Genomic DNA, 14744 nt, shown 5'->3' on the forward strand with positions numbered 1-14744 from the left:
GACTGCCTATTTCCTGGTTATTTTGATTTTCCTTTCCCTTCTCCATCTCTGTAGGATTTCATCTTCAGGTTTTTTCTTCTTCTAAATTAGATTCTTGGGACAATATACTTTTTGTTTATTTGAGAATACTGTCCACTGCTGCCAGAGGATTCTCCCCCAAGAAAGCAAAGTTGGTAGCTGTAGAAAAGTTTGTATTGCATATGTTTTTTTTAAAAGGTGTGATTGTAAAATTTTGATGGAGCACAAATAACGATGTTAAGTGATAATTAAAATAAGTATTTTCAATTCTCTTTTTCCTTTTTAGTCTTTATAACAAAGCTTTATACATCTTTTTTTCCTGTTTATTCACAAAAGAAAGGTGGTGGGAGAAGCTGTGGAAGATTCCTGAATGCATAAGGGGATGGGATGATCAGCTGAAACACCATGTTCCTAGCCAACTCGCTTTCCAAGGTGGTGTGACTAAATCTGATCAGCTTTTCCAGAGCTGAGTGTGCCTAGTCACATTTACTATTTACTTAGTGCTTTAAAGATATCTGTTGTCATCTGTGATACTCTAAACAGGTGTTCAAATTGGTCTTGTAATAAAGCTGGCTGAGCTTACTGCATGCCTTTGCGTTGCCTGCATCTTGGACTGTGGGCCAAATTAAGCTTTGGAAGAAATTTAAAACCAAAATATTTTAGCTGTCCTATGTATGGGTTAAAAAAGATGGAAGCATTAGATAAGGAGGTGAATTTATTAATATAGATTAGGCTGCCTTGTTTACTTAGAATATATAATGATGGTGATATGCTAATGTAGAATTAAATAAATTTAATTTTGTGACATTTCAAATGAAATTTGAAAGGAATCTTGACGAATTGTTTTTGCATTTATCCATCTTAATACATATTGCCAGAGAGTCTGACTTAAATGCTCCAACCATGATCTTGAATGCCTTTGTATTATGTAATGCTTTGTTTAAGTCTTCCTTTCTTTCTCTTTGTCCAAGAAATGTAACCTCACAGCTGAGGCGACGGCATCTGGGAAAAACTAGTGATCAAGAATAACCAGATAAACATGATGGGCATAAGGGTCATGACCAAAAGATCTCTCAGTGGCATCTGTATCACTAAATATTAGGAATATTCATTCATTCAGTAGTTCTTTTTGTCTTTGTGTTTGTTGTTGTCAGTGTGAAAGTTACCTGAATTCCTCTGTGATCCATCTTTAAAAAGTATTGCCTAACCTAAGTCACCAACTTTCCTGTGGCATGGTTATCCTGTCTTCTGAAGAACCATTTTACTTTTTTGAAGCATGAATGTTTGTTATTTTGGAGCTCTTTGTATAACATTGAGGTTCACATTTATCCTTTTGGTGCTGTTTTTTTTTTTATTCCTCTAACTGGCCTGTGGAAATTGTTACCAAGCTATCTAACCTTCTGTGTTAACATATAGTTTATTGATTGATGGAGCGGTGTTAACAAATTATTAATTTGAAAAAACCAAAGGTGATTTTTTTAGTGGATATACCAGGACTTGAGATTTCTTGTGGCTTTTTTTTGTTGTTGTTGTTGTTCTTTACTATTCTTTTCATAAAGGAGCAGCACCAGACTAGTCCTTAATATCGGAGATAGCTGTTGTGTCACTTCCTCATGCTGACATATTTACTAGAGGGTAAAATTAATAACCTTCTAGTAAGAGTGGCAGTCGAAGGGAAGGGCTCATCTGACTTCTGGATACCTGTGTTAAACTATAGTGCTTTGAACCTTGATTGTGGACTCAAGGAATGGAAATGAAACTAGGGTCCAGATACACCCAAGAAAACTTTAGGTAGTTGTTGTACTTTGTAAGTCACAGGAACTGTTTGTATACCTCCCTGTGTCCCTTCAACAGTTGAGCTTAAATTGCCTCTATTTGAAATTGAAAGAAGAGATTGACAGTTTTTTTTCCTTCCAGAAACAGTATCTGTTTATGGTTCTAATAGCAAAGAAATTTAATAGACTATGAGAATGATTGTTCTAACAGTATAAACTTTAAGAGAGGTTTGAAAAATAAAACCAGATAGACCCTCAAAGGCACAGACTATGATTGATTCTTGTGTATCACAGTTGAAATCTTTGATGTTTATGGCTTTATGTTGATAAACTTGAGTGTTTGTGTTCTTTTGTTTTTGTTTTTGGCTGTCTTATGTAAAAGGGCATGTAGGGATGGCATTGATTATTCTAAATCATATTTACTAGAAGAACTATTCTAAAATTTTTAATATTTACGTTTTTCTTTTTAAAATAGTATTTTCATCCCAGCCTAGCGACGACGAATCAAGTAGCGATGAGACCAGTCATCAGCCTAGTCCTGCCTTTAGACGACGCCGTGTTAGGAAGAAGACTGTTTCTAGTTCTGACTCTGAAGAACGGCTACTCCCCGAACAAGAAACCGAACCCTCTAAGGAGTTGCATAAACGCCAGTTCAGCAGTGGTCTCAATAAATGTGTTATACTTGCTCTGGTGATTGCAATCAGCATGGGATTTGGACATTTCTATGGTAAGTATTTGAAAATTGGTTATATAAAAATTGATGGTCTAGTGTATGGACCCTTACTAAGAGTGAGGAATTCTGGGATCTGTTTTCAGTGTCCTCATTAAATATATAACCTTGCCATCTGTTTGAGCCTCAGTTTTCTCACTTGGAAATGGGGATAGTGCTGCCTATCTCACAAAGCTGTTTTTCACTGAAGTTTGGTGGTATTTATTTAAGAAATGTAGCATCCATGTTTTTTTTTTTTCTTTAAAGAAAAAGATTAAAAATCTGAAGTGCTTACCACAAAGGACATCATTTTAATTTAGAATCACAAACTAGCTTTAATTGTGGCTTTATTTGGAAGATTATTTAAATCTCCACAGGCCAGTTGAAATGGTTGAAATGGTTATATTTGAAATGTCAAAATAATTGGTGCTCATTATTTTTCCCCTCAGGTTTTATGCAAACATTATATTTTGTGACATTTGTTGCTGCTTCCATGATCCATATGAATTGAGAATTTATTTTTTTATAATTCATTATTATACTTTTCTCATTGTTGTTCTTGTTAGTGTTTATGTATATTGATCATCTTTAATGCAAAGCCCTTAAAAGTGTTTGGATGAAAAGAGGAGGGAATTCCATATGGTGTTATTTTTCATTTGGGAGCCTAACTGTTGAATCTTAGTTAATGTGATTGTTTCTACAAAGATAAGACTGTTTGAGAACTGAGCATTCACACTCTTTGCTGTATTAGAATTTTGAAAAAAACACATGAAGCAAATGTTTTAGATCTTGTCACTTTTACAGATTTCAATTTGCCTTACATGAACTTCTGAGTTTTGCTGATATGATCCACAGTTTAACTTTTGGAATATTCCTGTTTTGCTAGTTCCTTTCAACAATGTGTACCTTAATGCAAAATGCACCATATGTTAATTTTTGGAAAAGATACATTATTCAACACAGTGTAATGTTAGAATAAGTGAGACAGTCAATACTTCTTTAAAGTCAGAGTCAATAAAATGTGTTTCTTCTTGTCTAACTTTATATTAAAAAATTAACATTTAGACTCCTGGTGGATATCTGCTTGAATTTAGTACTGAGATACTGTAATTTGTATCCTCCCTTGAAGTTTGTTGTAATGAGATTTGACTTGAAATATATGCTTAATTTTGTTATTTTCTAGCTGGAACAAATGTATGAATGTTTTTTTTGAGCATGATTTCTTTCCCCACAGGTAAACATGGAGGTAACAAAGGAGAAGGTCTTCTCTTAATCTTTTTTTTCTTACTAAAAAAATTGGACAGTGATTTAATGTTAATCCAAATTGCATTAAAACCCCACCAGTTGCATGACCTTTAAGTATTTAGTGGAAAGAATAACTTAGAAACGAGTGCTTTCAAAATTAAGAAACTACTGCTCTGTTTAAAATTTTGGTTACTTGTAAATTTTACTTTAATGATTACATTTAATAAAACATTTTCTTATACTTTTTAAAAGCATCTTTTTGGAATATGAAAGGCCTGGGTAATATGAAATAGGTTTGCATCGTGATGAGATTAGCTCAGTGAACATATAAAAACTTCTCTGACAGTTTTTCAAGGTCACTATTTAAAGGACATCACATTTTTTTCTTAATTCTGGCACTTATCTCAACACTTTAAGAGCTCTTTTGAGTTGATTTCAGAGCCAGTTTGAATTTCTCATGCACCATGAAATTAGTCATCGCATTCCATAATCTATCATTTGGTTACTAATTATGTAACAAAACATCCCATTAAGTGAATCACTCCGAACATTCACCAAGCTTGGCTCTGTATGAGCTTGGAGAATCAGACCTTTCCTAGAAGGAAAGGAAAACTAGCAGGAGTGAGGATAGTAAAACAATGTACTACAGATAATATGGTACTGCTTTAGGTTCTGAAGGTGCTTACAAAAGTTAAAAAAATTTTTCATGTTTGAAGCACCTGTCTTCCTTACTCTTTTTATACATGTCGGCTATCCATATTCTAAATCAACAGTGGAGTTCAGTTGATTCGATTTTCTCATGGAGTTGCTTTAAGTATTGATAGGCTACCCTGCTCTTCAGACATTGTAACAGAATATAACTAAGTACTAAGTTGTGTGGCACAGACAAGAATTATAGCTCAAAGGCTATACTTACTGAGTCATCCTGGAGGTGGTAGGATTTGAGCCGGGTCTGGTCTTATGCTTATGCTAGGTAGAAGGAAAGTGGATTGTTGCAGCAACGGAGAACATGATAATCTGAATGTAAACTTTGCTGGGTTTGGGAGCAGTGAGAAGACTGGCTGGACTATAGCAGAGGAGGTAAATCAGGCTACATTAAGACAGATGTCCAACGCATGCTGTGTAATAGTACTGCAAATTCAGATCTCAACACATAGTTTTAGGTTATTTTCCAAGGGGGTGAAGGAATTCATCCTGTCAGCAGTTTGAAAACAAAGAGGTTTTCTGTTATTTGGGGAACTACAAATGAATTTTCAACATTTAAAAAATCTGAAATTCTTTTGAGTAATATTGAAACAAATTTACCATGCTTTTATAAATTGGAAAATTAAAAGAGAGGAAGTGAACCCTAACAGAAGAATATCAGAGCTGGTAACAGTTGTTTATGATTTGGCAAAAGTTTTCTCTTTACTATTTCTCAAGATTATTGAAGAAATCAAAGGTTCTTTTTTTTTAGCAGTAGGGGAAGAAGTAGTAAACTATCATTACATCCTTTCATTCCAAATTCTGTGATGTCTTTACATAATAGAATTCCACTGTAGATGTTAATGTCATGGTTGCCAAATGCCTTTTGCTTTATTTTTTTTAATGTTTACTTTATTTTGAGAGAGAGAGAGCGCGCACTTGCACGCATGAGCTGGGGAGGGGCAGAGAGAGGAGAGAGAATCCCAACAGGCTCCACGCTGTCAGCGCAGAGCCCGACATGGGGCTCAGTCCCATAAACCGTGAGATCATCACCTGAGCTGAAATCAGGAGCTGGATGCTGAACTGACTGAGCCACCCAGGCACCCCTTTTTGCCTTATTTTTGACTTAGTGTTTTATTTTGTTTTTTTCCCTCTCATGCATGAGGAATGTAGCAGCATGTGAACAGCATGTCTTGGTAAATTAACATTTTGGTTTTTAGGGTGAAAACTTAGAGACTCCTAGTTGGTTTAAGATTTTTCACTGCTGGGATGGGGATGGTAGCACTCTAGCACAAACCTAACTGATGCAGAATTTTTAAAAGATTTGGCTGTGAGAAGGGTAGGTAATCACAGCCAATTATTTTCCTTGCTATACCTTTTGGGCTGTGTTACATCATTTAGGCAAAATGTAGTGAGAAAAAATAGACATTTTTATTTTTCCTTATTGATTATATCCTGTGAATGGATTTCATGGTTTGTTTGTTTCCCTGTTGAAGACAACATTTTTTTATACCTCAGCCATCTCTCAAAAACAACAAACTTGAGTGCCCTTGTTATGGTAGACTGGCTTGTTTTAATCAAAATGATAGTGAACTGCTTAAGTATCTGTGGATGTGTGCTAAATTAAAAAAAAAATGCATTAACCTACTTGGCCTGATTTATATTAACATTTATCTACCACCATTTGATGAATGACATCATGAGATTTTACTTATTCATTTTTCAGGCACAATTCAGATTCAGAAGCGTCAACAGTTAGTCAGAAAGATACATGAAGATGAATTGAATGATATGAAGGATTATCTTTCCCAATGTCAACAGGAACAAGAATCTTTTATAGATTATAAGGTAGGTACTACTAACAAACTTTATAAAAAAGACTTGTTAGCCAATAATTATTGTGCTGTTCAGATACAAGTACAAAGAAGATTATTAGTGAGTAAATATACTATTGTAATTGTAGATTATGTACTGTGTCCTAGTCACTGCTGTGAGTACCTCACATACAGTATTACTCTTATTGCTCACCACAGCTCTGTTAATTAAGCAAGTATTAACTTCATTTCATAGATGGGAAAGTGGGAAAGAGGTTCAAGAAAGCTAACTTTTCCAAGGCTAGCAACTGGCAGAGCTGAATTTATCTGACACCAAAGATGTTATTTCTGATTATTATAATTAACATTTTTAATTGATATATATAGAAAACATTGTTATTAGCATTATTTTTATAGAACTGAACAAAACATTTCCAATCAGTGAGAAAGAGGAGTTTGTAGCCTCTCTCTAAGATCTTTCCTTCATCAAGGGAAATAAAGTAATCAGCCAGTCCTTTTTTTTCTTTGGTTTCTTGTTGGATCGGATGGAAGAGAGAGCATGTTCTACTTCCCACCGAAAACTTACCTACCACCCAGCAGCTCTTTTAATACCTGTGTGGGTATGAGGACCAGCGCGATAGCTGGTCTCCTATCTGGTTCATCCATAAGAAGGGCATAGGGCTTGCAGAACTCAGGGTAGAAAAGTAAACTGTTGCTTTTTTCTCCCATTCCTTTAAATTTCCTTCAGTTGATGTGTGTATCCCTTATAGGGTCACATTACATTTCCTTAAAAGAATCCCACTTGACATCTGAATTCTTTCAGACAGGGACTACTCAAGTTATTTGTTAATAGTGTAGTTTTTCCTACCTGGATCAAAGGATGTTGTAAAAAGAGTAGCCATTTTCTTCTTTACCATCGTGGTTTCTGGTTCCATAGGATGATGTTGACTTTTAGGAGACTGACCCTGCATAGATCTTCACTGAGTCAGTTCTTGCAGATCTCTTATCTCCAGCTGTTAAATGTGGCTTTGAAGATCTTCATGGGAGACCTGCCCCTGGATTTGCTTATCAGGCACTTAATTCAAGACTATGGAGTTTACTGAATGCAGAATATACCCTGCAGTCATTCTGTGGCCCCTTATGCTTTTGCATTTAAAGATAATGCTACATTACTCTGTACTACCCTGTGGTCCACTTCCATTGCATACATGAAACTTGTTTTCTCTCTCATTTGGAGAGCAGATAAAATGATGATAATGAAATTTTAAATTTTAATTTGTTCTTTGAAGACTGAAGACAGTGAACCATCCATTTCAGATGGTTATCTTTCAAGTGGAAATACTGTCATTCTCTTTATTTAATTTTTTTATTAAAAAATTTTTTTTAAACATTTATTCATTTTTGAGAGACAGAGAGTGACAGAGTGTGAGTGGGACAGAGAGATAAAGGGAGACACAGAATTCGAAGCAGGCTCCAGGCTCTGAGCTATCAACACAGAGTCCTATGCGGGGCTCAAACCCATGGACTGTGAGATCATGACCTGAGCTGAAGTCGGACGCTTAACCGACTGAGCCACCCAGGCACCCCAATATTGTCATTCTCTCTCTCTCTCTCTCTCTCTTTTTAAAAAAATTTTTTTAATGTTTATTTTTTTGAGAGAGAGTGCGAGCAGGGGAGGGGCAGGGAGAGACAGGGAGATACAGAATCCGAAGCAGGCTCCAGGCTCTGAGCTGTCAGCACAGAGCCCAATGTGGGGCTCGAACTCAAAAGCTGTGAGATCATGACCTGAGCCGAAGTCAGACACCCAACCGACTGAGCCACCCAGGTGCCCCCTGTCATTCTCTTAAAGGACTTTTTTTTTGTTTCTTGTATATCAGATTTTTTTTTTGTCTGATTCAAATGAATAACCATAATGTCTGTGGTAAATTAAGTAAAATTTAAGTGTCATTTGCTGATTTATGCACAAGATACTCTAACTGATTAGATAATGCTATAACAATTAACTTGTTTAAGCATATTGTTTAGTTTCTTGCTGTTTTGGTGAAAGTTTATTACTAATAACATCTTGAAAGAAAGATCATTCAAGGCTACTTTGAAATGCAGCAAAATTCTGTAAAACTAATTGAACATGATTTTTTTTCTCTATCAAGGGTGCTGACTTCTAGCTATAATTTTATTTTTATAAAAAATTATCTTCACTTAAGGGTCCGAGAAGCCTCTAGTCCTGCCTAAATTCTCTTTAGGAGACTTCTCAGGAGAGATTAGAGTCCTGTAGTCAAAAGATAGAAGACCTGTCTCCTTTTCTTCTAACTTGTAAGTGGACCTAGAAACCATTAAGGCTTTAATATGATTATGGGAAATAGTAATCACTAATAAACACTAATCAGAAGTACTCCTAGTTCTATTTTAGAAATCTTACTAGGGATAAACTAGGCTATAGCTAATTTTTTTCCGGTCTTTAAATTCTTCCCAACATGCTGTGTTGTTGTTGTTGCTGTTTTTTTATTTTTAATGAAACATTTCATTTTATATATATTTTTTAAGTAGGCTTTACACCCCTGGGGCGCCTGGGTGGCTCAGTCAGTTGAGCCTCCGACTTCGGCTCAGGTCATGATCTCATGGTCCATGAGTTCAAGCCCCCTGTCGGGCTCTTTGCTGACAGCTCGGAGCCTGGAGCCTGCGTCAGATTCTGTGTCTCCCGCTCTCTCTGACCCTTCCCCATTCATGCTCTGTCTCTCTCTGTCTCAAAACTAAATAAACATTAAAAAAAATTTTTTTTTAAGTAGGCTCTACACCCCAGCATGGAGCCCAGTGTGAAGCTTGAACTCATGATTCCAAGATCAAGACCTGAGCTGAGATCAAGGATTGGTCACTTGCACACTGAACCACCCAGGGGCCCCAGCTATGTTATTATTTTGATGTAGCTCTGTGCTGTGCATTTTCTTCCATATGAACCTTTTTATTTTTACATCTTGAAATACATACATATACACTACAAATACATATACTGCATAAAGGGTAGTCTGCAGAAATAGACACGTGGGGCTCCTGGCTGGCTCAGTCGGTAGAGTGATCTTTGTTCTTGGATCTTGATCTTGGTTGTGAGTTTGAGCCCCACACTGGGTGTGGAGATTACTTAAAAATAAAATCTTAAAAAAAATAGATACTAAAAATTTATGAGTATTGGTTATATATGATTTCATCTTACAGATTTAAATTGAGCTTTTAAATAAGGCATTTGACATTTTTCTTTCTTCTCTTTCAAAAAAATTTAGTCATTGAAGGAAAACCTTGCAAGATGTTGGGCCCTTACTGAAGAAGAGAAGGTGGCCTTTGAAACTCAGAAAAAGAACCTTGATACAGAAAATCAGTATTTAAGAATATCTCTGGAGAAGGAAGAAGAAGCCTTATCTTCATTACAGGAAGAGTTAAGGAAACTAAGAGAACAGATTAGGCTATTGGAAGATAAAGGGACGGGTACTGAATTAGTTACAGAAAATCAGAAACTTAAGCAGCATCTGGAAGAAGAAAAGCTGAAGACACACAGCTTCCTTAATCAAAGGGAGACTCTTTTGGCAGAAGCAAAGATGCTAAGGAAGGAACTGGAGAGAGAACGACTGATAACCATGGCTTTAAAGGTGGAACTCCAGCAGTTAAGCTCTAGTGAATCATATGGCAACCCAGACTCTCCGAATGTATTGACTGAAAAAAAGGAAATAGAAATCTTACGGGAAAGACTCACTGAGCTGGAGCAGAAGCTAAACTTTGAACAGCAGCGTTCTGATTTGTGGGAAAGGCTGTATATTGAGGCAAAAGATCAAAATGTAAAACAAGAAACTGATGGAAAAAAGAAAGGGAGCAGAGGAAACCACAGGGCTAAAAATAAGTCAAAGGAAACATTTTTGGGTTCAGTTAAGGAAACATTTGATGCCATGAAGAATTCTACCAAGGAGTTTGTGAGACATCATAAAGAAAAAATTAAACAAGCTAAAGAAGCTGTGAAAGAAAATCTGAAAAAGTTTTCAGATTCAGTTAAATCCACTTTCAGGCATTTCAAAGATACCACCAAGAATATCTTTGATGAAAAGGGCAATAAAAGATTTGGTGCAACAAAAGAAGAAGCAGCTAAAAAACCGACAGTCTTTAGTGAATATTTACACCCACAGTATAAGTCACGTACACAAAACCAGAATAATAGAGGCCCTACTATGCAAAGAGAGGGAAGGAAAGAAAAGCCAATTCACTTTGAAGAATTTAGAAAAAATACAAAATCACAGAAATGCAGTTCTGAGCATGACTGTAGTGCAAATTTTGATTCTTTCAGAAAGTCTTGTTCTGGTGTATTTGAATGTGCTCAACAGGAATCCATTAACCTTTTTAATATGAAAGTGTTGAATCCTGTAAGGATAGATGAATTTAGACAGTTAATTGAAAGGTATTTATTAGAAAAACTGGATAGTTTTCATCACTGGAAAGAACTTGATCAGTTCATCAATAAGTTTTTCCTAAATGGTGTCTTTATACATGATCAGAAGCTCTTCACAGACTTTGTTAATGATGTTAAAGATTATCTTAAAGACATGAAGGAATATCAAGTAGATAATGATGGAGTGTTTGAGAAGTTGGATGGATATATATATAGACACTTCTTTGGTCACACTCTTTCCCCTCCATATGGACCCAGGTCGGTTTACATAGCACCATGTTATTATAATAGTTTTTAACATTTATAGATTGGGTAGCATTTTTATCATTTTAACATCTTGGAATGTTACTATCCATAAAGTACTTTTTGTAAAGAAAAAAAAGTGTTATTTGTAAAAGTACTTTATTGCTAGAGAATTTAGAATAAATTAAATGGAAAGATAAAATTTTAATAGCTATTACAAACTGAAAATTTCATATGATCACTTTGACTCGAGCAAATGGTTTAATTTCTGCCTTAAAAATATGTTAAGGAAAAAAGATCCTATTTTAGCCTATCTTGTTTCTTTTCATTATAGTTTATATGAAAAGGTAATTAAGTGAAATTATTTTCTTTTAATCTTTTATTTTTTTACTCACTTTGGGTGAGTAAATTCAGATTTCACTCTGAAATTGGAAGAACTCGTGTGTAACAGTTTGCATCGACCCACTTACTTCTCTAATTCCACTTGCCAACTAAATTATGATACTTAATAGTTAGTACAAAATTATCTTTGATAAAGGTAGAGGCAAACTTAGCAAGCTACAGGTTATAATATGTGTGGCTTATATGCATAATTTCTAAATAAAACTATTCATTGCTTATTAGCTTTATATTCTGTAACCTGAAACTCCTAATCTTCAAATGTTAGCTTTATTTTTTTATCTTTAAGATAGTTATATATTATCTTTCTGAATAAATGTAATGTGTCTATAAAATAATGAGACTGATTCTGGTATCTTTAGTCATTAAATATCTAGTGCCTAAATGAGCAAAACAGTGTGAGGCTGCCCTGATGAAACATGAAAAACTCTTGCCATCAAGGAGCTCACAAGCTTTTGGAGAGTTAGGTAAATGTAAGAAATGAAGTGAGGAATGGAGATATTGTATGTGGTGGCCTCAACCTGGAGATGTTTTGGGAGGCTTCATGAGTGAGGTGGTCTTTGAACTGAACTTCTTTAAACTGGTTTTTGAAGGAGAAATGAGAATTTGTCAAGCAGATAGAGTAGGACATTCTATTCAAAGAGAACTTCATTTGCACACATTTGGAGATGTGAAGACATGTCCTTTTAAGGAGGCAAGGTAGTGCTGGGGTATGAAAGATACAGATCTTTTGTGAAGATCAGAAGGGCTTCATTTTATGCTAAAAGACTTGTTGCTTCATTGCATTTTGGATCATTGGCAATAGCCTGGAGGATTAGTTGGAAAGAGTGAAGCTGGTAGGTGGTCTTTGAAAAAGTACAGACATGAGCTGATGATTAACTAGGTTAATAGTATGAGTGGGAGAGAGACAGATTTGAATAATATATAAGAAGAAAAATTGGTGGTATTTCTTGTGAAAGAGAGGTAGAAAATAACATTTCTTCCAGATTTCTGGGTTGGATCACTAGTTGGATAGTGGCATCACTAAGGTAAGGGATGCGAGGGCATTTTGAGTAAGGGGAATTGGAATTGAGAATTGGGCTTGGAGGTACCTATTGACAGTCACATGGAAAAAATTAGTTGGCCATTAGATACATGACTCTAGTCCAAATTCTGTGTGCATATAGATAGTCTAGGCTGGGGGTGTTTATCAGAATCTTGGGGAACACTAACATGTAAGGGGTTGTGGAGAATGAAGGCTGAGAAGAAGACCATAGAATAGCATCATGAAAATTGAAAGATCATCTCAAGTGAAAGGAATATACAAACGTGTGTCATATGCTTTAAACATTAAACAAGAGAGACTGGATTTCTTGGTTGGGGAATTGGGTGGCCATGAATGGCATTATGGACTGTTTTAGTGAGGTAGTGAAGAAGCCTGATTCTTTAGTGAAGAAGCCTGATTATGGAGTTTGAGGAAAAAAAAAAAAGACTTTCTATTGTTTGTAAGAAATGTATACATATTCCTGCTGAGGGGTGAAGCCAATGGGGAGGGATTGGTTTTGCAGGAGAGGAAAAATAATGGAAACACATCTCATTATTTTATTGTCACATTTCTATTTATTTGTTGAGTATTTTCCCTTTGTTGCCACTACAGTTATGTTTGTCTATTTTTTCTGTCTGTAGGATAAAAGTATAATACTGAATCTTTTTGGTATGGTTGTATTAGGATTATACTTCAGGTTAATTTAACATCCTTTTTCAGAGTGTTCAGATAATTAATGGAGAAAAACATTAAAATTGTTTCTTGTTTAAATTTAACTCTAACATAGATGAAAAATGTGTTTACTGCTTTCAGTCGACCAGATAAAAAGCAACGTATGGTAAATATTGAAAACTCCAGGCATCGAAAACAAGAGCAGAAGCACCCTCAGCCACAACCTTATAAAAGGGAAGGTAAATGGCATAAATATGGTCGCACTAATGGAAGACACATGACAAATCTTGAAATAGAATTGGGGCAGTTACCTTTTGACCCTAAATATTGATTGTCATGATTCAGTTAAATTAGAAAATGGTTAACAGAAACATGGATGGTATCTACAATGTTTGGTATTGAAACTAAAATGAAATTATCAAGATAATGTCTTTCTATCATTTCTAAGTATCAGTTTGATGACTTTACATTATTACTCAGAAGCATCAAGCAGAAGCTTACTAACTTGCATTTTCCTGTAGTTTAGTTTTGCTGAAATTTTTTTGGCACTGGAAATGTTCAACTGTAGTTTCAAGGAAGCCAGGCATGCAACAGATTTTGTGCATGAAATGAGTCTTCCTTTCAGTGTATGAGCTTAAAGCAAGCTCAAATCCTATGACAAAGTGTAATTAACACTGATATTTGTGTTAAATTTGCAGTAGAGCTTGAAAAAGTACCTTGTGATGGAATTTCATCTTTAACACTTTATAATTTTACACTTGCTTCTTGTCTTTTTGTGGGTTCAAGAGCCCGTTGACTTGTGAAGAATTTGCTGCCTTCTTATGAGCTTGCTGACTTGTTCTCTTGTGAAATTTCTTGCACATCTGAATATTGTGGAAGAAACAATAAAACTACACCATGAGGAAAACTAAAGGTCTTTATTTAAAATCTGGCATTTGTATTAATATATGATTTTATACTTTGTGATATTTTTCATACATTTCCTCAGTAGTGATATTTGGTAAATCAGTTCAGTGGTGTTTTGCTAGTTCATAAATTTTACCCAGTATTTACAGGAGTATTTATGCAGCATCTGAATATGTCTACCCAGCAATGTCTGTTTCTCTAGAAAAGATTTAAACACAGTTGAGAATTTCAGCTTCTGTTGAGTTTCCTTTTTAATTTCCGTTCATAGACATATATGTGACTTCCAGTTCGACCTTCTGGCAAGTGAGTGTGGAAGAACACAGCAGTTCTCTCGTAGCTGCTTGAAATTAGGAAAGCACTTATTTCCTAGAAGTAAATAAACGTTTAAGTAAATAAAGGCTACATTTTGCTGAGCACTGTTTCAAGAATTTTAGAATGACCTCATTTGCGTCTCTACCACTTTTTTCTTAATAAAACAATATAGTTCCTTAATAAAAGAATTAACTTGTTAAGTAACATATGTATCTTGATAGTTATAGAATTGGGACGGATTTTGACCAGGGAAAAGACGAATTACAAAATATGGGGGATGGTGGGGTGCCTGCATGGCTCAGTTGATTGAGTGTCATGATCTCACGGTTTGAGTTTGAGCCCCTCATCAGCTTGCTGCTGTCAGTGCAAAGCCCACTTCACATCCTTTGTCCCCCTCTGTTTGCCCCTCCTCTGCTCATGCTCTCCCAAAAATAAGTAAAACATTTAAAAAAATATATGGGTGTTGGAAGGGACCTTAAAAAAGTTATGTTGTCTATTTTCTTGAGTGCTAAACTTG

At 35.4% G+C, this 14744-nt stretch overlaps 2 protein-coding genes across 7 annotated transcripts in view; one reads left to right on the forward strand and one right to left on the reverse strand.

Annotated features, from left to right (window-relative positions):
* CCPG1 (cell cycle progression 1) overlaps positions 1-14328 on the forward strand; it is a 42317-nt gene extending 27989 nt beyond the window's left edge. Inside the window, exons 6-12 of one of the 5 annotated variants that reach the window (XR_008299161.1) lie at positions 355-450; positions 2269-2520; positions 6158-6279; positions 9521-10929; positions 13151-13248; positions 13796-13922; positions 14184-14328. Coding sequence is in view for 3 of the 5 variants with exons in the window: in XM_027067291.2 (XP_026923092.1) it covers positions 355-450; positions 2269-2520; positions 6158-6279; positions 9521-10929; positions 13151-13340 (2069 nt within the window). In the remaining 2 variants the exon portion in view is untranslated. Of the gene's footprint in view, positions 1-354; positions 451-2268; positions 2521-6157; positions 6280-9520; positions 10930-13150 lie in introns of all 5 variants that reach the window. The other 4 variants (XR_008299160.1, XM_053223991.1, XM_027067291.2 and 1 more) reach the window with 4 other exon arrangements.
* The window catches only part of PIGB (phosphatidylinositol glycan anchor biosynthesis class B), a 39616-nt gene continuing 38779 nt past the window's right edge, over positions 13908-14744 (reverse strand). For both annotated transcript variants that reach the window (XM_027067296.2, XM_027067295.2), the window contains one exon: positions 13908-14281. In XM_027067296.2, the coding sequence (XP_026923097.2) occupies positions 14144-14281 (138 nt within the window). In that variant the 3' untranslated portion in view covers positions 13908-14143. The remainder of the gene's footprint in view (positions 14282-14744) is intronic.

This window comes from Acinonyx jubatus, chromosome B3 (genome assembly GCF_027475565.1).
Source record: "Acinonyx jubatus isolate Ajub_Pintada_27869175 chromosome B3, VMU_Ajub_asm_v1.0, whole genome shotgun sequence".
In the NCBI taxonomy this organism is placed as follows: Eukaryota; Metazoa; Chordata; class Mammalia; order Carnivora; family Felidae; genus Acinonyx; species Acinonyx jubatus.